This window comes from Bubalus bubalis, chromosome 24, assembly GCF_019923935.1.
Source record: "Bubalus bubalis isolate 160015118507 breed Murrah chromosome 24, NDDB_SH_1, whole genome shotgun sequence".
NCBI lineage: Eukaryota > Metazoa > Chordata > Mammalia > Artiodactyla > Bovidae > Bubalus > Bubalus bubalis.
The window spans coordinates 31,140,757-31,163,807 of NC_059180.1; the positions used below are offsets into that span (position 1 = coordinate 31,140,757).

At 49.1% G+C, this 23,051-nt stretch overlaps 1 protein-coding gene and 1 non-coding gene across 8 annotated transcripts in view; one reads left to right on the plus strand and one right to left on the minus strand.

Moving 5' to 3' along the window:
- Window positions 1-23,051, minus strand: part of SNX29 (sorting nexin 29) — a 586,612-nt gene that overhangs the window by 193,990 nt on the left and 369,571 nt on the right. For all 7 annotated transcript variants that reach the window (XM_044935759.2, XM_045164260.1, XM_045164261.1 and 4 more), the window contains one exon: window positions 1,154-1,209. In XM_044935759.2, the coding sequence (XP_044791694.2) occupies window positions 1,154-1,209 (56 nt within the window). The remainder of the gene's footprint in view (window positions 1-1,153; window positions 1,210-23,051) is intronic.
- TRNAG-CCC lies at window positions 16,551-16,623 on the plus strand. The gene has a single exon. It is a non-coding gene; the product is annotated as a tRNA-Gly (tRNA).

The window sequence follows — 23,051 nt, forward strand, 5'->3', positions numbered from 1 at the left end:
TGAGTGGTCCATCTCTGGGATCCCCTATTTGGCTTTCACCTCCCTCCCCAGCAGGTCCCCCCTTGCCCTCCACCAGGCTGCCATTTCATGACCCTCTTTCATGCTATACCCTCCTCCACTCATCCCCCAAAAAGCCAGTGGAGACAAACTTGTCTTTGATTTTCATCCTTCACTATAACTTCCACAACCCCGCTCACCAGCACTCAGGGCCTCTAGATACCCCCTGCCTCTAATCTCTACCTCCGTCTCACAAGGCCAGCTGTGATCTGCACCTTATGAATGAGCAAGCTCAGGCCCAGAGAGGTTAAGCGGCTCGAGGTCACACAACTAAGGTTTCAACTTGGCTCGGCCTGGCTCTAACAAAGTGCTCTTCCAATGTCTACCGCCCCCCCCCCCCCCCCCACCAGAAGCAGAGGGACAGATGACACCATCTCCTGGGGAGGCTAAAGCTTCTTCCACTCAGCACATCTGAATGAGAAGAGGGAGGTTCTGCTTGACCCTGACTCAGGACTCACTCCACTCTCTTCTGCAACCCCATGGGACTATTCAGTCCAAAAACCAAGGCAACTCAATCAGAAAGTCAGTCTGAAGATCAACCAAATAGCCTAGGGGTTATCGGCAAAAGCACCAGCTAGAATTAAATCCAATCAAAAATCAGACCAAGATACTGAACTCTTGTGCTTCCAAAAATCCTGGAGCTGCAAACTCAAAACTGGAACAGAAGACACCCAGACAATGGAACCAGTGAAGTGGGCCAGAGGAGTGGGGACTAAGGCGAGCGGAGGGGCACACGCCCCGTACAGCAGAGGCAGCTGCCGCTCAGCTCCAGCTGATGGTGGCCTTGCCGGGATTTCTTCTTTTAAAGAAAATGGAGAAATTTAAATTTTCATGTGGCACCTCCAACTCTTAAATGTCAGCCAAAAAGATTAAATTGTTTTTAAACACCCATGGAGGGAGACTAAAAACACATCTAAAGGCTGGACACAGACTGCAGGCAGACAACTCCCCAACTCTACAATAACCAAATCAGCCATGCAGATTTAAACAGTCTTTTTTTTTTTTTTTTTTTTGGCTGTGGTCTCCTGGGATGTGAGCCAAGCAACAAGAGTCCTATTTCTAAAAGGCCCTTCATGAGCGGGCGCTGTGGACTTACATTTCAAAATCCGACAAACTCTGGTCTTCAGATGTTTGACTCAAATCTCCGGGCACCTGCCATCAGGAGAGAGGGGAGGGGGAGAGAGAAAACACATCACGGTTAACATGGTTTGCATATTCACGGGAAATTCTGCCTCTCAATGGTCTCTGAACATTTCCTGTTCAGAATGAGGGGAAGAAGCAGTTACTGGAAAACAGTAAGAGATTTAGTGGAAGGATGGTTAGAGATGGAGTTACAGTAATAAAAATATGCCACCATGAAAGATCTCAATTACCTTCGCAGGAAAAAAAAAGGCTGTTAATCCCATTGAGATCATTGTAGGTGTGAAAAAGCATGTAATTTTGGAGCTAGAGAGGCCTAATTAGGAGCTAAGAGGTGAGACATCAAACCTGCAATGGCAAAATATAGTCACCGTGACCAGGACGATAGTCACATATACAGACACACCTGGTGTGCAAACACAGAGGCCAATTTCTGTCCCCCAGGATGGCTCCATCCTTTCCCCTCTCATGTGTGGGCAAGTTAAGGCAGCTGAGTATGACCTCCTCCTCTGACTCAGAAGGGCTCCATGAGAACAGGACTGGGTGCAAGATGCTAAATCGCCTGGTGGGATGGTAATTCTTGCAGACAGCAGACAGCCGGCACTGGTAGACGCTCAGTCAGTCATGATGTTATCAGACCCTGGGAGTGAGTTTCCTTTTGTGACAGGATCGTATGTGAACTGGAGGTGACTTCCCCGGTGGTCCTGTGGTTAAGGATCCGCCTGCCAATTCAGGGGACACATGTCCTGGGGCAACTAAGCCCACGTGCCCCAGTACTGAAGCCCTTGCCCCCGACAGCCTGTGCTCAGCAACAGGAGAAGTCACTGCAAGCAGCAGCGCTGCAGCTGGAGAGCCGCCCCCACTCGCCACGACCAGGGAGAGCCCACGTGCAGCGATGAACGCCCAGCACAGCCAAAAAGTGAAAATACTTTTTTTTTTAAGAAAAGGAATGTGAACTGGACAGAATGTAAGACTGTGGATCAAAACTGAGAGGAATCCAATGGAACAGAGAAGGGGGAGAGGCGATAAGGGAAACAGGCCCTTCTTTCACACTGTGCGCCGTCGGGGCATTTAGGTTACCTTCGATCATCATTAACTGTGGTGAACGGGGACCTCCCTGGTGGTCCGGTGACTAAGATTCTGTGCTCCCAATGCAGGGTGCCCGAGTTCCATCCCTAGTTGGGGAACTAGATCCCACATGCCACAACTAAGAATCGGCGCAGCCAAATGAGTAACCTTTTAAATGATTTTTTAAAATCGTGATAATGATTCTGGGGGTGGATAATGTCCCCCAGACGAGGGAACAGAGGCTCGCAGAAGCTGAACTCGTCCAAGGCCGCACACGTAGGAAGGGGAGACAAATTCAGGTCTGTTCCACTTTCAAGGCTTTTCTACTACCAACCCTTAGCAAACAAGAGGAAAAGCCAGCTCAAAGGTGACGGGAGGAGGAGAGACTTTGACAAAGCTCTGCCTGAACAGACGATAAGAAGACACTAGAAGACCGTCCCTAAAGAAACAGCAGGCTCCTCTGGGAGGCAGGAAGAGGGATGGCCAAGCAACCTGGGCTCTGGAACCACATGGCTCCTGACCGAGTCCTGAGCCCCTAACAGCGTGGCCATGAGCAGGCCACCTGACTTCTCTGTGTTGTACTGTCCTTGTCGGTGAAATGAGTGTAACGGTCACAGGCACAGGGCTATTCTGAGCACAAGAGGAGCTGACACGTCTTGTGTGTGTGGAACAGTGCCAGGCAGGTGGGAGGGTCTCCCTGATTGACCTGTATGCTAAAATAGTAATATGACAACAGGCTTCCCTTGTGGCTCAGCTGGTAAAGAATCTGCCTGCAATGCGGGAGACCTGGGTTTGTTCCCTGGGTTGGGATGATCCCCCGGAGAAGGGAACAGCTACCCACTCCAGTATTCTGGCCTGGAGAATTCCATGGACTATACATAGTCCATGGGGACGCAAAGAGTCAGACACGACTGAGCGACTTTCACTCACTCACTCACCCACTGAAGAACATAACAACTACTGAGAAGGAACAGCAGTGTGCTATCCTTGACACCAGACACTAATCTGCCGACAACCCTAGGGGTGTCTCACCCTCTATTCGGCAGCCCAGAAGGAGGATGGCCAAGCTGAGCCCTTTCCAGGTTCCTGGAGCTAATGAGCAATTCAACCGGGCTCTGGGCAGCAGGCTTTGCCAAGGAGCTGATGTTGAGAGAGTCTTTGAAATCCAGCAAAGAGAAACCTGCCTAACCACTTGAGAAAACGTCAGTTTCTTTCTTCCTTTTCTTTTTTAATTGGAGGATCATTGCTTTACAATGTTGTGCTGGTTTCCACCAAACACCACCACCAATCAGACATGTGATAGTCGCTCAGTAGTGTCTCTTTTTGACCCTATGGACTGTAGCCTGCCAGGCTCCTCTGTCCATGGAGATATATATGCATATCCTCTCCCTCTTGAGCCTCCCTTCCCCTGCTCTGCCAATCCCACCCCTCTAGGTCGTCACAGCGCTGAGCTGAGCTCCCTGTGTTATCCAGCAGTTCCCCCAGCTACTTTACACATTGTAGTATATATATGTCAGTGTTATTCTCTCAATTCGTCCCATCCTCTCCTTCCCCTGCTGTGTCTACAAGTCCATTTTCTATGCCTGCATCTCTGTTATGGACCTCCACACAGGTTAACCAGTACCATTGTTCTAGATTCCGTATATATGTGTCAATATACGGTACTTGTTTTTCGCTTTCTGACTTATTTCACTCTGTATAACAAGCTCTAGGTTCATCCACCTCAGTTCAACTGAGTCACGTTCGTTCCTTTTTATGGCTGAGAGATATTCCACTGCATATATGTATGACAGTTTCTTTATCCATTCGTCTGCTGATGGACATCTAGGTTGCTTCCATGTCTTGGCTATTGTAAACAGTGCTGCAATGAACAAAAGACCAGGGACTCCCTGGGCTGGGAGTTGGGGTGGCCCTGTTGTTCGAGGGACTGTCATTGTCCTCAGGGTGTCTAGGGTGAGAGCAGGTACAATCCCTTGGGGGAAGCCATGAGGTTGTGTGTACCAAGATCCCTAAAACATCTCTGTCCTTTGACCCAGAAATCACACTCCCAGGATTTATCCAGAGGAAACAAAGACATCAACAAAAATTTACATTAAAGATGATTCCTCTTTCCAGGCTTAGACAAGTAAAACAAAAAAGAATCTAACGGTACAACTATAGAGGAATGATTCAAGAAATTACGACATGTCCATAGGAGATGCCTGGTTTAAGAAAATGACTTATACACATAAATACACACACATACACTCATGAGGGTACAAGCACAAAAATAATTCTGGGAAAGTATGTAAGAAAACAGCAACACTGATAACAGATTAGGAGTGGGACTGGGGAGAAAAATGACGCTTATTTTTCATTCGCTATCTTTCTGTAAGATTAAAAAAAATGATCAAGTGAACTTCTTTAAAAGAATTTAAAGGCGCTTTTGAAGAATGAGGTAGCATTCCATGTGCAGTTATGAAAACATCTAAAAGAGAAACCGTAACAGGAAAGTGCGGAGAAGGAAATGGCAACCCACTCCAGTGTTCTTGCCTGGAGAATCCCAGGGACGGGGGAGCCTGGTGAGCTGCCGTCTCTGGGGTCACGCAGAGTCAGACACGACTGAATCGACTTAGCAGCAGCAGCAGCAGCAACAGGAAAGTGAGAGCAGGCTACAGACGGTGGGTGTAATACACCACCTTGGGTGCAAAAACGGGGAAGGAAGAATATCAAGTTGTTGCTCTTTATTTTTGCATTAGGAAGGTACAGAAGTGAAGTTCAAGGCACCAACCAAAGGGGCACCAGCCCTGGGGGCAGGGCCTGGACAGCGCGGTGGGACTGAGGCTATTCATTCACCACAACTTTATACCTACTATTTGAGTTTTGAAAGAATCTAACATCCATTAAAAATGTAAACTAAAATGTATTATCCCACCAAAGAGTGCTCTTGATAAATTTTTAATGGCAAAGGAAAAAAGCTCCTGTTCTCTGTTTAACAAAATGCTGCTATGGAATTCCCTGGTGGTCCAGGTGGTTGGGACTTCACACTTTCCCTGCTAAGTGAGCTTAGGCAGGAACACTGGAGTGGGCAGCCTATCCCTTCTCCAGGGGATCTTCCCAACCCAGGAATTGAACAGGGGTCTCCGGCATTGCAGGCGGATGCTTTACCAGCTGAGATACCAGGACTTGGATTTAATTCCTGTTCAGGGAACTAGGATCCCAAAAGCTGTGCGGCACAACCAAAAAAAAAAAACAAAAACAACTTTTAAAGCTGCTATTAACATGAACTGCAAATACCCAGTATGTGTCCTAGATAAAACTAGCAATGACTGTGGATCAGTAAGGTGAGGATGGAAGAGATCCGAAAGTGCAGTATCAGAGAGAGCACAGTCAGATGAATCTGTAGCCATGCGTCTGGACTTCTCTGTACTTTCTATGAGGAAGATGCATCAATCCTGTAACCACTAACAGATACGTCTGTATCGCATTACTGTGTTCTTTCCAATCCTCCCCCACTGGATGGGAGGGCCTATGTCTTCAAGTCTTCCTTGCATCGGGGCAAGAGGGCTGAGGGCAGCTCTGAAGCCTGTCCTCCAAACACCACTCTCCCCCTGCTGCTTCCACAAGGAACCCAGTGCCTTCTCTGGAACTCGCTTCTCTGAGTTTACCTCCACACCTAAGCCATCACTTTGCTGACAAAGGTCTGTTGAATCAAAGCCTTTTGACTTTTGGTTTTTCCAATAGTCATGTATGGATGTGAGAGCTGAACTGTAAAGAAGGTTGAGCACCAAAGAACTGATGCTTTCAAAGTGTGGTGCTGGAGAAGACTCTTGAGACTCCCTTGGACTGCAAGAAGATCAAACTAGTCAATCCTAAAGGAAATCAAGGACTGATGCTGAAGCTAAAGTTCCAATACTTTGGCCACCTGATGCAAAGAGCCGACTCATTGGAAAAGACCTTAATGCTGGGAAAGATTGAGGGCAGGAGGAGAAGGGCACGACAGAGGATGAGATGGTTGGATGGCATCACCGACTCAGTGGACATGAGTTTGAGCAAACTCCGGGAGATGCTGAAGGCCAGGGAAGCCTGGCGTGCTGCAGTCCATGGAGTCACAAAGAGTCGGACATGACTGAGCGACTGAACAACAACAACAAGGCTAGGAGAAGCGTCCTTGGCACGACGTGAATCAGGCAAACAGGTTGGAGGCCGGACTCCAGACAGGGAAGGCGGCAGTGGCATCCTCACACTGCCCTTTGAGTGCAGCCCTGTCTCAGTTCAGACATGAACAAAGCTTGGACAAAGGGAACCTCACTTACAAAAAGGAAAGTTTTTACTGCCTGTCCCACCAGGCTGAGGGGAAGGGCGACCAGAAGGACCAAAACAAAAGACAAGTTGAGGTCTTTAAGGACAGATGCCATTCATCCTACAGTAATGTGAACAAAGAGCTTCTTCAAAACAATCAATTTTAAAAAGAAGGTAGATGTATGGCAAAACCCACCACAATATTGTAAGGCAATTATCCTCCAATTAAAATAATTTTTTTTTAAAAAAAGAAGGTATTATCCTGATAGATAACTTTCCCTTTGGGTATGCTTGGCACACTGTAGTCCATGGGGTCTCAAAGAGTCAGACACGACTTAGCAACTGAACAAAACAACAAATGCCTGTTTGTTGGGACCCTCTTGGACAGTGGGTGTAAGAACCTGAGAGCTGTTAAATCCTTCCCACTCAGGAGCTTTTCTTCTAATTGGTGGCATTACTGGCATCAGCAAGTCAGGAGATACGAGTCAGCCTCAGTTTCAGGGAGGCTGGCTGGAAAAAGAATCCATGAACTTTCTGACCTTAGTGGATCTATCCTGAAAACAAGGCCTGGGTCGACAGGAAGTGCAGGATGTCAACTGGTGGCCAATCTTATTCACCAACTTAACCAGCTGTCTTTTCACACTGTCTACAGAGACTGGAGAAGGGAGCATCTGAGGGTTACAGCAATCATCCCAAAAGCTGATTTGACTTCCAATTCTGGCCGTGAAAGAAGTGTGGGGCAGAGATTTTGTATGAAAAATCAGCTTTCTATTGATACTGGCCACAAACACCCTCATGCCTTCCTCAAGCCCCGGCACTCTTGGAGGACACGTGTTCGTGATAGAGCCTTCTCTTCAGTTCCCACCAACACAGAGCATGAGATAGCATGGCCATCCTCACTTCCCTCTCCCTGGCCCCACAGAGAAGGCGGCTCACCATCTGGGCTGCGGTCTGGGTGGGGGGATCAGGGGGCAATATACTAGTTCGCAGGGAAAGGCAGAGCCTGTGGCTGGAGAGACAGGGCAGCAGGATTTCCGGGCCTTTCTGGAGTGAACACTCCAGGTGCTGCACACATTGGCGTGTAGGGACACGCGAGACCCACAGACAATCAGAACCCCTTTCATCTGTGGGTACACAAGGCAGCCTTCACGATTACCTGAGAGGTCACGTGGTTCTCTGAAGGCCCTGCTAGAAAGCAACAGAGATGCCGGCTGGAGGGGAAGCCAAAGTGTGGTGAACGCCTTTTGTTGATGTTCAGTCGCTCAGTTGTGTCCGACTCTTTGTGACCCCATGGACTGCAGCACGACAGGCTTCCCTGTCCTTCACTATCTCTCAGAGTTTGCTCAAACTCATGTCCACTGAGTCAGTGATGCTATGTAACAATTTCATCCTCTGTTACCCCCTTCTCCTCCTGCCTTCAATCTTTCCCAGTATCAGGCTCTTTTCCCATGAATCAGCTGTTAGCATCCGGTGGCCAAAGCTGAATGCCTATGCACCAATGTATTCGCACACTTAACCCTCCAATAAACATGTGAAGCAAGTATTACTGCAAGTCACATCTCCCTCCTTTCTTTCCCCAGCCTGTGTGCAGCTGGCTCTTCCCCCATCTTTCAAGATTCAGCTAAAAGAGGACTTCCTGTGAGACACCTTCCTGACCACCTGAACGAACCACACCCTCCACTGCCGCCCTATACCGTCCCCGGGGCTCAGGCTGCAACTGGTTGCTCCCTGCAAGCTCGGGGACAGCAGCCTCCACGTCTTCTCGTTCACACTGGCCCTGGCACACTGTGGACATTGACTGAGCATCTGGGACTGAGGAAGGGAGGGAATGATGAAGGAAGCTCCATTTCCATGAAAGTGTCAATCAAGCCTCCAACTGCTCTGGAGCAAATCCGCAGTCGTCATGCATGAGAAGGATGAGCTAGTTTGGAGATAAGAGGAACCAAAGGACGAGAATCATAGTCTTTGTCTTCTAATTACAGGGCTCTCGTATTCACTGCTCAGAAGACAAGGCAAAAAGGCAGACAATACAGGACAGTGAATCTCGGTCCCAATCATGAAATGACACCCATAATTTATGTCTTCCAGGCGCTTTCTCACATACCCCCTCTTTTCAAATAGCCTTCCCCAAAGCGATTAGCTCTCACTTTGCACTGCCAGAAACGACAACTATTTCCCACTCCACCAATACCCTGCTTTCTCATCTCACTTTTCAAAAGGAACAACACATCAGATGCACGGCTGTCTCCAGCTTGGTCGGCTGGGCCAGGGGACAGCCCTATGCTCCTTCACGTCCCCAGCAGGGAGGCAGCTGCCTGGTCTGGACCACTTTCAGGGTTCTGTGCTTATCTGTTAATTTGTTCTTCTGTTTGTACAAATATACAATTAGAGGCATCAGTGGAGGCCAAAGACTCTCTGCTGGGAATAAAGAACTGGCAAACAAGAATTTTAAAGAGTCTTTACTTCTGTCCTCTGAGTAGTCCTGGAAGCTGGCACAAACGCAGCCTGGCGCACTTCTGTAAACTTTTTTTGGATGTGTCTGTTTTTCCCCAAAGACTCTGAGGGTCTCAAGGACCATATCCTCAGGGCCCCAGATGATATCAGGTACATACTGATCACTCGGAGCATGTTTCCCATGGATGAATAGATATACAGATGAGCAAACAGATGGGGGACGGGATGGTGGATGAGAGCAGAGATGAGAGGGTCAGGCTGGGAGAGAATTGTCTAATTTACTGAGAATGGACATCTAGTTTTTTTCCCCAAGTGATTAAGTTGCATGAACAACATCTGTACAAAGGACTTACTTAGCGGCATTTACTCTCACTGTTCAGGGACAGAGTTCAAGGGCATTGGACAGAACAGACAGACGTTTGGGGCCCAGCAGTCCCCACCCACGAATAAAGCACCAGCTGCTCCAGCAAAGACGTACACACCCACGTTACTCAGACGCGTAGCCCGCAAATCCACATTAGGTTCTTCTTATGGCCCTGGCACTCTGGGTACCAGGGAGTTGGCAGAGGAGATGAAGGAGCACACAGTCCACCCAGGGAGACAGTCTTTAAACAACTGATAACACAATTACGATGTGAAAAGTCCCCAGAGAAAAACCAGGCTCACTAAGGTGTCTGGGAAGGCGATAAGGAGAGGGGTTTGAAGGACCGTGGGGAGAGCTGGGGCCCAAAGGAGGACAGCAAGGCTCTGGCCTTTGCTCAGTGGAGGGAAACCTCCAAGCGGATTTAAGCAAGAGAGAGACTGGAAGAAACCTCACCCGAATAAGTCACTCTGGCTGCAGAGGAAAGACTGGGCAACAGGCAAGAGGAATAGCCAGGAGGCTGCTGAGCAAGCGTGTGTGTACACACACACGCACACGCGCGCGCCATCTCAATTCTACACGCTGGATCATTTGCCAACCTGTCTGCCCACTGCCTTTTCATTGACAGATTTTTTTTTAAGGCGGACCTCTAAGAAGAAATCCACAACTGTCTACAGCTTCTCTAGGCTTAATTGCTAATAGAAAGCTATTCTTCAGTTATGAATTTTCAGACAATCTCGAGCGAGAGACTCAGGCTTCTTAGGAAGGAGAGCATTCAACTTATCCAAACTCACTCCTGCTACAGATGAGAAGTGGCTGGGTCCCCCATGCATACTTCTTCAGCCTCACACCACATCAGGGGGTCTTGTCTGCTCCTGACAGGTCCCCAAAGTTTCTAGAAGCTGCTGCAAGGGCTTAGTGGCCAGAGGGCCTCCCCTCACACCCTTCTTCAGCAAGACCAGCTTAGCTTCTAGAGACTTCCCTGGAGATCCAATGGTTAAGACTCTGTGCTTCCACTGCAAGGGGCAGGGGTTTGATCCCTGGTCAGGGAACTAAGATCCTGATGATGCCCAGCAAAAGCAAACAAGCAAACAAACAAACAACAACAGCAAAAAAAAAAAATCTCTGTCCCTGGGATTCTCCAGGCAAGAAAACTGGAGTGGGTTGTCATTTCCTTCTCCAGTGCATGAAAGTGAAAAGTGAAAGTGAAGTCGCTCAGTCGTGCCCGACTCTTAGCGACCCCATGGACTGCAGCCCACTAGGCTCCTCCGTCCATGGGATTTATACACCCTAGCTTCTATCAATACTTCCAATGCATTTCCCAAACTGAGTTTCCAAGGCCGACCTCCTTTCAAAGAAAAGGTTACACAAGCATGATTTACTCAAGGAGACAGACGTTTAGGCCACACTGAGCCAACTGCCTCATCTCACCCTCAACTCTCACTGAATAGCCAGAGACAGAGAGGCACAGAGCTACCAGAAGATGCCAAGGAGAAGTGGCACTGAGCACACTCCAGAATCCAAACATGCCCTCCCCAGGCTTCCGCTGTCACTGGCGAGTGGGTGTAGGGCTTCCCTGAATACGCAGCAAACAACTGAAGCTGTCACTTAGACATCAGCCAGACCACCAGCCGCATTAACAGCATTAAGATGTATCAAGGAGGTTTAAGCGGCAGGTCTGAGGAGCTCACGGCTGCACACAGGAGCCGATTTGGGTCTATCTGGGTTGATGCGCTGGAGACACCAGGCCGTAAGGACAACAGATGCCCCTCACCTCCACCCCCGGCTTGTTCATTTTCACATTTCCGGTCCCTAAACCCCCTGCCTCTCCAGATTCGAGATCAGGGGTTACATGATGGCCCACAGGCCAAATCCAGCCTGCGTTTGTAAATACACTTTCTGTGGACCGCAGTGACACGGCTATGACGTGTGTACCACCTGCGGCTGCTGTCACTCCATCCCCAAAGCCCAGTCCCTGGGACACACAGTAGGCCCGCGACACCTACAACTCTGGGCTCTACGGGAAATGCGTGCCTGCTTCTGTCGCTGATGGCTGAACGGATGAGAGCAATCATCAGCAACCTTAGGGAAGCACTTCTTCACACAAATGTTTGAGCTCCACAGCTTCACGAAATGACTTTCAGTGACTTGAGAGTAAAGAGACACCCCCGATCTTAATGGAGGGGGAGGGATAAGAAGTGACATTTAAGGTACTGTGTATTAACACACATATATGGAATCCAGAAAAACAGGACCGGGGGGATTTGCAGGGCAGGAATAGAGGCATCAGGAGGTGGGGGCGGGGGGGAAGGAGAGGGTGGGACAGACTAAGAGAGTGGCACTGACATGTATACACTACCGTGTGTGAAACAGACGACTTGTACAAAGCTGCTGCACAACGCAGGTGGCGACCTAGACGGGTGGGATGGGGAACGGGAGGGAGGCTCATGAGGGAGGGGATATATGTGTGAAAGTGTTACTCACTCAGTCGTGTCCGACTCTTTGTGACCCCTCCTCTCTGTGGACTGCAGCCTGCCAGGCTCATCCGTCCATGGGATTCTCCAGGCCAGAATACTGGAGTGGGTCGCCATGCCCTTCTCCAGGGAATCTTCCCAACCCAGGGATCAAACTCAGGTCTCTCGCATTGCAGGCAGATTCTCTACCATCTGAGGGGTGTGGGAGTGGGATGGAGGCTTCAGAGGGAGGGGATACATGTATACCTACAGCTGACTCCCACTGCTGTACAACAGAAACCAGTACCACATTATAAAGCAACTATACTCCAATCAAAAAACATTTTTTTAAAACACAAATGACGTTTAAGGCCCTTATATACATTCATTTACCTCAACCTCACAGCAGTGTTCTACCGTGAGGATTCTGTCTGGCCCTATTCCACGAGAGGCTCAGGGAGGCTCTGTGAGGTGCCTGCGGACACAGTGAGAATTCAAAGCCCAGTTTAGCTCAACCCCAAGCTGTGCTCTTCTGCGTATACCCGCTGCCTCCCCCCAGAGAATCATGAGTGCAAAACAAGAATCCAGCCTAATCTCTGAAGGCAGGAGTCTGCTCCTGTGACAGAAATGAAGACACTCGGGCAATCAGAGAGGTATTCACCTTCGCTCTCTGAGGCTACCAATGCGTCTGGACTGTATTTCTGCCGTCACGGGTGTGGTGATTACATCGGCAGACGAGTGGGCACTGATGACTGGCATATAAAATCAGAAGGACTCTGGAATGTTTCCTCCCAGGATTTTTATGGGGATTTAATGTCTACTCTTTCTAAATAATGGAGCCACATCCTGGAGGCTGCTTCAGGACTGTGGAGTGGGCTGGCGGCTTAAGTTTATGAGGAATTTCTCCAGCAATTCCCAGAGAATGCCCAGGTCCTCAGGGAAAGACGCAGGGTCTGGTGTCTTAAAGTCAGGTACCTCTGAGCCTCACCGCTTACTATCCATGAAATCTGTGCCCAGTTTCCTTTTCTGTAAAATAGGGCCAGCACTCGCCCATCCCAACCTCTGTACCATTGTTATAAAACACCCAACATGCTGCCTGTGTGGTTATTGTGGTCACCCTCAGCTGCCATTTCCCACCTTCCCTGTCACCTCCCTGCAGGAAAAAGACAACAGGAAGGGGAACTTGGTCCAGCGCTGAACTTCAGCGATCCTGCCTTCAGCTTGGGTTGCTTGATTTGGCTGTGTTGGGTCTTGGTTGCGGTCCATGCGGGACTCCTCTTGTTTCGGACCATGGGCTCTAGAGCGCAGGCTCAGTAGCTGTGGTGCACGGGCTTAGTTGCTCTGTGCCATGTGGGATCTTAGTTCCCCGACCAGGGATCAAACCTGCATCCCTGCATGGGAAGGCGGATTCTTAACTACGGGACCATAAGGAAGTTCATTTGTTTTCTTAAACCGGAACCCATTTTCTACCACTGAGAATCCACCATCTCTCCTGATCTGCCTCAGGGGCCACCCACCAGCTACCCTGAGCAGAGCAGCAATGGCCCCACAGGGAGGAACAGGCACTTGGGCAAGCCGTCCGTGTTCTCCCGCGCCCGGCATTTCTAGTCCCTTCCAGCTGTGTCACAAGGAGCAAAGAGCACTGATGTTGCCCATGTCCCTCCTAGTCGGTGCTAAGGCGCCAAAGACAGGACAGTCACCTTGGTTTCTGCACACCGGTAACAGAGACCTAGAACCTCCTCTCTACTTGACCTGTCCCCTCTGCGGGAACAAAAGGCTTCCTGTTTCATTTCTTACCCTTCAACTCCTCTCCTATTAACAATGAGCTGGCACTGTATTTGCCACACGTCTGCAAATAATACAGCCCAGGCTGAAAACGCATCTGTGGGTTTTCCCTTCTCTGCACTTCCAGGATTCCAATTTTTTTTCTTTTTTAAGCAAACCACTTCTCTTGATTGACATCTTGCCAAGAGGCCCAGCATTAACAGCAGTGCCCCGGCTGCTATGTGGGGCAGCACTCGGGCAGCTGAGGGCTTGGGCATGCATGCAGGGCAGCAGGACAGCAAGAGCGAAGGGCATGGACGGCAGCGCCCAGCCCCCAGGGCCCTCTCCCCTGCGGTGTCAGCCTGGCAAGTGACTCGCCCTCTCTGTGCCTCTGTTTCCTTCTCTGTAGAATAAATACATCAGTTCCACCTGCCTTACAGGGTTGTCCTGAAGAAGTGAGACAACTTATGTCAAGTGCAGGGAAGAAAGTCCAAGATGCCAGGGCTTCATGTGCAGCCGTGGCTGTGGTCATCCAGAGTGGCCTGGCACATGGAGGCCCAATAGGAATCTTCACAAGGCCAAGTCCACTGGGCTGGGTGTGGAGGCGGATCTAACACTTCTGGAAGGTCTGAGCACCTCTCACTTGTCACACCCACAGCAGCCCAGGGGCTGGCGAGGTGCAGGTCCGGGCAGCTGTGTCTCCCATCGATCCTGGAGACAGAACATAGCCCATCTGGCTGTCATGCACAGGATACCCTCTGTGTCCTTCACATGAGAAAACCCTAAAAAGGTGACTTTGAAAAGTCACCCAGAGGTGGCTCCTATGGTCTTCACTGTCCCTCCAGACCTGTTATTGCCACTTGTCAACAGAGCGGTTGTCCCAAGTGCGAGGCTTTTCCTTCACTTGCGTGTTTGTTCAGGAGGTTTGGGGGCAACTGATGGAGACCGAGGCGGGAGGGGACCACGGGCCACTGGGCGCAACCCCTGCGCACATCACTCACCAGGGAGAGGGGCTTCTGGGGCCCCAGCTGGGTGAGAGCCTGGAGACCAGCCGTCCTGCCACCTACCCCAACCCCAGTGTCCTCTCTTCAGAGGCCTGGGGCCCCCGGGGGACACAGTTTGAAACCCACCACCCTGGAGAAAAACTCCCGTTTCCTGAGAGGAGAATCCCCAGGCACAGCCTCTGGGAACTCTGGATTCACTTCCTGCCACCAACCACATCCAACCAGGCTCCTTCCTCACCCACTCCCCGGACATGTGCCTTGCATGGTTGGCATCTTCTGAACCCAACAAGGCTCAGGTGGCCCCGTTCAGTAGAGCCTTTGGAATGAGACGTTCCTTTTTTGCAAAGACAGCTGAAGGCCTCCCTGTGCTGTTCCCATGCACTTTGCACGTGTGTCTTGTTACAGCCCCTCCCATATACCTGGAGGTCATGGGTTTACTCCCTGCTTCTCCAGATGCCTGAGAGCTGACCAGACACCAGGCGGTGCTTTCACCCACCTCAGATGCCCACAACCTCTCACAGGGCCCAGCAACAGGGTCATGATCTGTGACACCTATCTATCTTTCTGTCCTAACAGCAAGGTCTGGAAGGATAGCACCAAACTCATCAGGATGGTGGTCCTGGGGGGAGAGGAGGGTGGAATTGAGGGCATTCGTTAAAAAGATTTTAATTTACTGCCTGAATGTTTGCATGTAGAATGTACTCAGGTAATACTGCGCGCATACTCAGTCGCTTAGTCGTGTCCAACTCTTTGCGACCCCATGGACTGTACTCTGCTGGGCTCCTCTGTCCATGGGATTCTCCAGGCGAGAATACTGGTGGGGGTTGCCGTGCCCTTTTCCAGGGTATCTTTCCGACCAGGGATCGAACCTGCATCTCTTATGTCTCCTGCATCGGCAGGTAGGTTCTTTACTATTAGTGCCAGCTGGGAAGCCCACTCATGTAATACCAGTGCTTTCCGAAAAAATGTTTAAATGATAGCAGCTGTAGTGAGTTGATGGCAGCCCCCCCCCCCAACTTCAAATGGTACGTCCACATCTTAAGCCCCAGAATCTCTAATTGTGACTTTATTTGGAAAAACAATTTTACAGATGTAACTAAGTCAAAGATCTCAAAATGAGACTACCCTGGATTATCCAAGTGGGCCCTAAACTCACTGACCAATGTCCTTATGAGAGAGCCACTGAAAGAACCAGAAGGCCAGGTGAGGACAGAGGCAGAGACTGAAATGATGTGGCCACAAGCCAAGGAATGCTCGGGCCACTCTAAGAGGCAGGAAGGCTCTTTCCCTGGAGTCTCCAGACAAAGCCTGGCCCTGGCCAGTGTCAATGCTCTGCTTTTATTATTTATTTAAAATTTTAAAGATTCATTTTAATGTGGACCATTTTTTTTTAAGTCTTTATTGAATTTGTTACAATTCAATTTGTTGCTTCTGTTTTGGCTATTGGCTACCAGGCATGGGATCTTCGCTCCCCAACCAGGGATCGAACCTGCACCCCCTGCATTGGAAGGCGAAGTCTTAACCACTGGACTGCCAGGGAAGTCCAAAGCCTTGATATCGGGCTTCTGGCTTTCAGAACTGTGAGAAAATGAACGTGTGTTGTTTTAAGCCACCAAGCTGGTAGAGATTTGTTACATTCATTGATCTCTTGCCAGGCCTGTGTTATACATTTTAAATGCCTCATTACTCTAAGGGGTTGATACTATTCCCATCCTCATTTCATAGATGAGGAAACAGACACTCAGAGAGTTGACTTCACGTGCTCAAGGGCACAGGGCTGTAAGTGGCCAAGCCAGGAGTGGACTCAGGCGTCGGCTCCAGAGCCTTCAATGCACGGTAACATGTAATGAAAGAACACGGCTTTGGGGTTTCACAGATCTAGGCTTATACTCTTACTCTGCCATCCCAACCAAGGCCCCCAACTTCTCCAAGCCCCACTCTCCTCAACTACAAAGCAGGCTCAGGACTTCCCTGGTGGTCCAGTGGCTAAGACTCCGTGCTCCCAACGCAGGGGGCCCAGGTTCAATCCCTGGTCAGGGAACTACATCCCACAGGCTGAAGCAAAGATCTCGAGTGCTACAACTAAGACCTGGTGCAGCCAAATAAATAAGTATTATTTTTTAATTAAAAAAAAAAAAAGCAGGCAAGTAATACTTCCCTACTGTGCTTACTATGGATTAAATAAAAGAAAGAAAACACAGAGTCTAGGATGTAGTATCCCGGTGCTGGGCACAAAGGGGGCCCTTGGCAAGCATCTCCTGAAGGCATGGGAGATGGGCCAGGGTTTTATTTATTTACTGGTAGGGACAGTCATGTCAGAAGTCAGGGGTAGGAAGTGGCTGGAAGACATGTTCTTCCATGAGGAACACGCTGACTACAGGTGCAAACCGTTTCCTGCATTCGCTCACCCAACCCGACCCGCAGTGGGATCAGAAGCACCAGATGGGAGGGAAGACAGATGGGTCAATCAATTCCACAGAACAGCATGGGCAGTTGGTCCGCCTTAGGGGCTCCATCGTGTGATAAAAGATGATGGCACTGGTGGGGGAAAGAATTCTTTTAAAGCTGAGCTCCGGTTCTCAAACACTAAAAAGGCCCATTCCGCAATTTGTCCCCAGGCAACTTGCCATGTGATGTCCGGCAATGAACTCCAAAACAGTACTTTCCGAAATGCTCATGTGCCAAAGTTAACAGCCCCGACACACACACACACACACACACACACACACACCACCCCAACCCCCGCAGCAGCTCCCACAACCAGCTAAAAAATGGCCACATCACGGCTGGGCAGCCTCCACTTGCTGCCACTGATGACTTAGGAAGCCAATCACCAAAACCTTCACTCACTCAGAGCCCCAAACCATTCCCTGCAGAGATCAGACACGAGAAGCAGTCCTGCCACGGAGCAATCTGCCTGATCTTCAACCTGTTATCAACAAGCAATAAATAATGAAGTTTTGCTAAAGATGCTGGGGACAGTGCAATTTAGCATCTGTTTTATAATCACAGCTCCCAAAGTGTGATGCTTTCCGAGTCCCCTTTGAAACTGATGGTTTCCCAAGACAGTGTGTTTTGGAACTGAGAGCACAGTCCTCGGTCCACAGCCTGGCCCCCACTCTGTTTCCAGCATGCTGAGTAGAAGCAGGAAAAGTCATTTCGTTTTTCTGGACCTTCATTTCCTGTCTGAGGAAAGGAAAGGGCAGGATGAAGAAGTGGACTGTGGCTGTTTAAGGCCTGGCGTCCACTCCCCTCCTGGGAGATCAGCCCACCCAGGGGCTGAGACTCGAGCGGAGCACACCCCACACCCGGATCCAAGGGTGAGCACTAACTAATGCAGGTCAGTCAGCACATCCCATCCTTACGGCCACAGTGGTTAGTTCAAGATTGGTCAACAAACCAAACTGGTTCAATGAGAGTGAGGCCTGGAGATTTTGCTGGCAACACCGGACAGTTTCATTCTTCCTCCTGACAATGACCGAGAAGACGAGACCACTGCTCACCCCAGTCTCAACTTTTCAGTGACCCGCTGAAACAAATGCCTTGCTCTGCTGATGCTGCTTTGACTCGAGTCCTCTGTTTCTGCCACTGAACACATTCTGATACAGAAACCATGACCCTCTCCAATTCCGGCATTTATTTCATTCCATATGTTTTCCTAGGAAGGCCAAGCCCTCCAAGTGAAAACCCAAAGGAAATCCTTCAATCCCTGCTGCCAAGGAGAGACTGTGAGCTGCTTAAAGGCACAGACCACGTCGATCTTGTTTTTGATCTCCAGTTCAAAGAACAGTACGCGGAATCCAGGAAACTGAGAACCCGACACACAGGGACTGAAGGAACAGATCAATAAGCAGAGGTCTATACGCTGCGGGCCCCTAGATAACCTTTACTTCTCTAATCAGCATCGCCATGAGAGCTGCCATAACCACCAGCATCACGGTTCAGGGAGGGCTACCGAGCTGCCAGGCATCAAAAGCTCTGCAGAGACCATCCGACTGAGGCTCATCACCACGCTGGGAGGTAAGTCTGCGGTCACCGCTGGAAGTCACCAGGGCCAGCCACAATAACTCTGCTGTTTCCAGCTGCCTGGGAGGACTGTACTTCCCCACCCATCCAAAGTGATGTGTGACCAAGGGACCTGCTTAACCAATGAAACAAGAGAGAAGTGAGGTGTCCCACATCCGGGCAGAAGAGAAGACTGTGTGCTCAGCCAGACTGTCTAGTCCCCCATCACAGCCTGGGTGCGGGTGTGAGGATGACAAGATGCAGTAGAGGCCCAGCCAGTTCGTGAAGGGCACGCCACATGGACGAGACAGAAGCCACTGTGTCTTCCTTACTGGCATTTTGGAGTTCTTTGTTACTGCAGCATAACGCAGCCCACCCTGACTAATATATCAACTCCATTTTACAGAAGGGAAAACTGAGGCTCAAAGAGGTGAAGGGCCTCGTCCCAAGCCATGTCATTACTGAGGCCAAGAGGCATGTGCAGGCCAGGAGAAGACGGCCGTGGCCACTGTTCCTCAGGTTCAGAGGAGTTGCTATCTATGCCGCCAACCAGCCACCTCAGGGCTTTTGCCGTCAGCCTGGCCCACACACTCCTGGTTGGAAATCCGGGCACTAGGGAAACAGAGGTGTTGGTCCCTCTGTACCTCAGAAACCGAGAGCCTACCCCGAAACAGCAAAACTCAACAAGTTTCCAAAGCTCAAGACATCAAAAGTCCAGGAATGTAAGAATATATACAGCATAATATAACACACAATAATATTAGTAGTAGTGTGACAATGCAAAAAGAATGGAGGAAAGAGATAAAATAAATAAAATTACTATTGAAGACTAGACCAGAGAGAGTCAGTCGCTCAGTCATGTCTGACTCTTTGTGACCCAGTGGACTGTAGCCCACCAAGAAAATGGCTACTAACTCCAGTATTCTTGCCTGGAGAATTCCACGGACAGAGGTCACAGTCCATGGGGTCACAAAGAGCTGGACCCTATTGAACGACTAACACGTACATATATACAAAGAGAGTAGGTACACAAGAAGTCCTGCCATAGAATTTTGAGATAATAAATTTCTCTGACTTCCTGTGACTTCCCTTGTGGCCCAGTGACTAAGACTCTGCGCTCCCAATGCAGGGGGCTCAGGTTCGATCCCTGGTTAAGGAACAAGATCCCACATGCCCCAACTAAAGATCCTGCATGCTACAACGAAGATCAAAGATCCTGTGTGCTGCAACCAAGACCCAACACAGCCAAATAAATAAATTAATGTTTTTAAGTCTTCAGATTTAAAATAAGAAATAAATTTCTATATAATCATTTCTCTATTTTCAATAAAAAGCAGTAATTTTGACTCAAATGCCTCACGACCAAATTGTGAAACAAAACCAGTTACAAGATCCACCATGTCCACAAAAGAACCAGTGACTGCTGAGAGGAAGCACGGGTGTTAGGACCTGCGGGTACGCCCTCCCACACTCCAGGTGACAGGTATGAATTAGCAGGTGTCTTCAGCAAAGTCTGTGCTGGGCTGTCTCTTAACATGCATCCAGGCAGTCCCCCTCCGGTCATCCGTGTCCTGTGTCATCCTCGCCCTGAGGGTGGGCAGGCCCCACTGACTCCTCTTAACCAGCAGACGGAGGTAGAAGTGACAGGAAGCCACTTCCTAGGTCAGGGTGCAAAAGACTGTGACTTCCGTGGAGCTGGTCTCTTTCTTGGCTCGCTCACTTGGATGAAGTGAATGGCTATGATGAACCTGGGCGGCAAGAAACAGCCTCCAGCCAACAGCCTGGGAGGAACTGGGCCTTCAGTCCAAAAGCCCCTGAGGAACTAAGTCCTGTCACACGGGTGAGCATGGAAATAGACCCTTCCCCAGTCAGGCCCGAGATGTTTGTAGCCTGGACCCAAGGAGAGAACCAACCAAACTGCATGGATTCCAGACCCCCAGATCCCATAAGACCATAAATGCTGTTATCCCTACATCTTGGGACAATTTGTTATGCAGAAATAGACAACTGGTACAACCCCTAAAAAGTATAATGGTGAGTTTTGTTCACTCTTTCGGTGCTAGCCCTTCAGGAATCCTTGGCACTGCCCAATTAGTCCCAGTGATGCTACGGGAGTCAAAATCAGGAGGCCTAAAACTCTGACCCTGGGATAAACTGGAGCGGGGGACTTCCCACACTTCAGTCCATCAGGAGGCACCGCTGTGATGTCTGCCACACTCACATATTGTTTACTTGCACTACTGTTCACTGATGTCATTTTTTAATCAACTCATCTTTTTTACTTATAAAATTTACTCAACAGGAAATCACTCTGGCAAATAGAAAACCAAATGTACTTGCTATACAGAGAAAGCAAACTGAATCCAATGAAAAGAGAACTTCATTAAATTCGAAGTGTCACGGTTCTCAACACCACCTGTGTTAGAATCACTCGTGTCAACAAGAAGGGTGTCCTGGCCCCACTGCAGAAATTCTCCTTCCACTGAACTGGGGTTGAGCCCTTGTATCTGGACCTTGAGACATCCCGGAATACACGCTTGTGGCTCATGGGCTCTGGCGAGGGCCTGGATGCCATCAACCCAGCTTGGCTCACATGGGCATCTCCTCCAGCATGCTGCTGATAAGGAGGACCCAGTCGACACTCCAAGGCCAGTTCTCTGTATTGCTGGTGCAGGGGTCAACCCCTGACACACAGAGGATGCTAACAGGTCTACAGTGAATCAACAGAGGAGGTGTTATCCAGGATCCCGGGGGACGGGCAAGATCTGACCACTGTCCAGGGGAGAAGTGATATTCCAGCCTGGGCCCCGGGGTGGGGGGCGAGCTTCCTCCAGCCAGCCCTCACTCTCCCACCAACAGTTTCTCCAGTTAAGCCCTGGTTTGGTTCCAGGCCACCAAGAAAAGCAAAAATTCTCTCTGTAATTGATAGATAATTTCATATTCAAATTGGAAATGCTTAAAAGAGACATCACGAGAATTAAGGGGTGGGAGACATGTGATATTTAGTTCCACGAACATGACAACAACAAATAAAAAATGAAGACAACAAATGTTGATCATCGTGAGACATATAAATCCATGATCCCTTGCCAGAGTAGGGGGCAGGCTTAAAGTGTTTCGCTTTGAAATTACCAAGTACTTTCTGAGCAGCCATAGTCAGGATGCTACGGTGGGAAGTGAGAGCTAATATCCGTTCATTCCTTCATGCCATAAATACTTAATACTGTCTGCCAGGTACTGGGACACAGTCAAGCTTACAATGGACAAAGGCTGAGACAGCAAATAACTCTAAGCCAAGCAGTGATAAGTGTTATGAAGAAAAATGTTAATAATGCAGGGGGTGTGGGTGCTATTTTATTCAGGCTTTTGACAAGCTGATATTTGACCCCAACTTTGGATCATTTAGAGAGATTATCTCATTTAATTCAAACCTCAAAGAACTCTCTTGTGGGCATCACCCCATGTAAGGACAGGACATGAAGAATGAAAAAGTGAGACTGATCGGCTCCATGCTTACCAGTCCTGATGACTTGGGCACATTATCTATCTCACTTGTGCCTTAGTTTTCTTATCTCTAAAATGGAATCAGGAATATCTACCTTATGGGCTTGCTATACCTGCAAACCACTTGGGGATGTATTTGGTAAATAAAAAGTGCTCAATAAATGTCGCCCATTGAAGGCAGCAGTGGAAATGCCACTTGCACTTTTAGGGACTTCATTATCTGATGGAGAAGCCAAATGATACACCGGTGCAACCAGGGCATGAACATATCCATGGACGTGCCATGTTGATTCACACTACCAGTCCCTTCTCCTGACAGACCCATCTTCCCAACCAACTCCTACTCGTCCTTCAAAACCCAAGTCAAACGTTTCCTCTCTTAAAACTTCCAGAACAATCTCAGCAGCTAATTAACCCACCACTGTGCCATCATTACACCTGATTCTACATTAATTCTCTTATTTGTTAATTTGGTCATTCAGCACATTTGTATCAAGAGCCTTCCCTTTGCCAGACCTTCCTCACCCAACCCTGCAATTACATGGTTACTGGGTCTCTGTGTGTCCTCCATTGGACAACAAACTTCTGTCCAGTGGCAGACAAAAATCAACTGGATAAAATTCCATAGGACAAATGAATAAATAAGCAAACAAAAGGGCCCATCACTTCAAGGCAAATAGATGGAGGAAAAGTGGAAGCAGTGACAGATTTTATTTTCTTGGGTTCCAAAATCATTATGGACAATGACTGCAGCCATGAAATTAAAAGAAACTTGCTCCTTGGAAGGAAAGCTATAGCAAACCTAGACAGAGTATTAAAAAGCAAAGCCTCTACTTTGCCAACAAAGGTCGGGTTAGTCAAAGCTATGGTTTTTTCAGCAGTCATGTATGGATGTGAGAGTTGAACCATAAAGAAGGCTGAGCAAGGAAGAATTGATGCCTTTGAATTATGGTGTTGGAG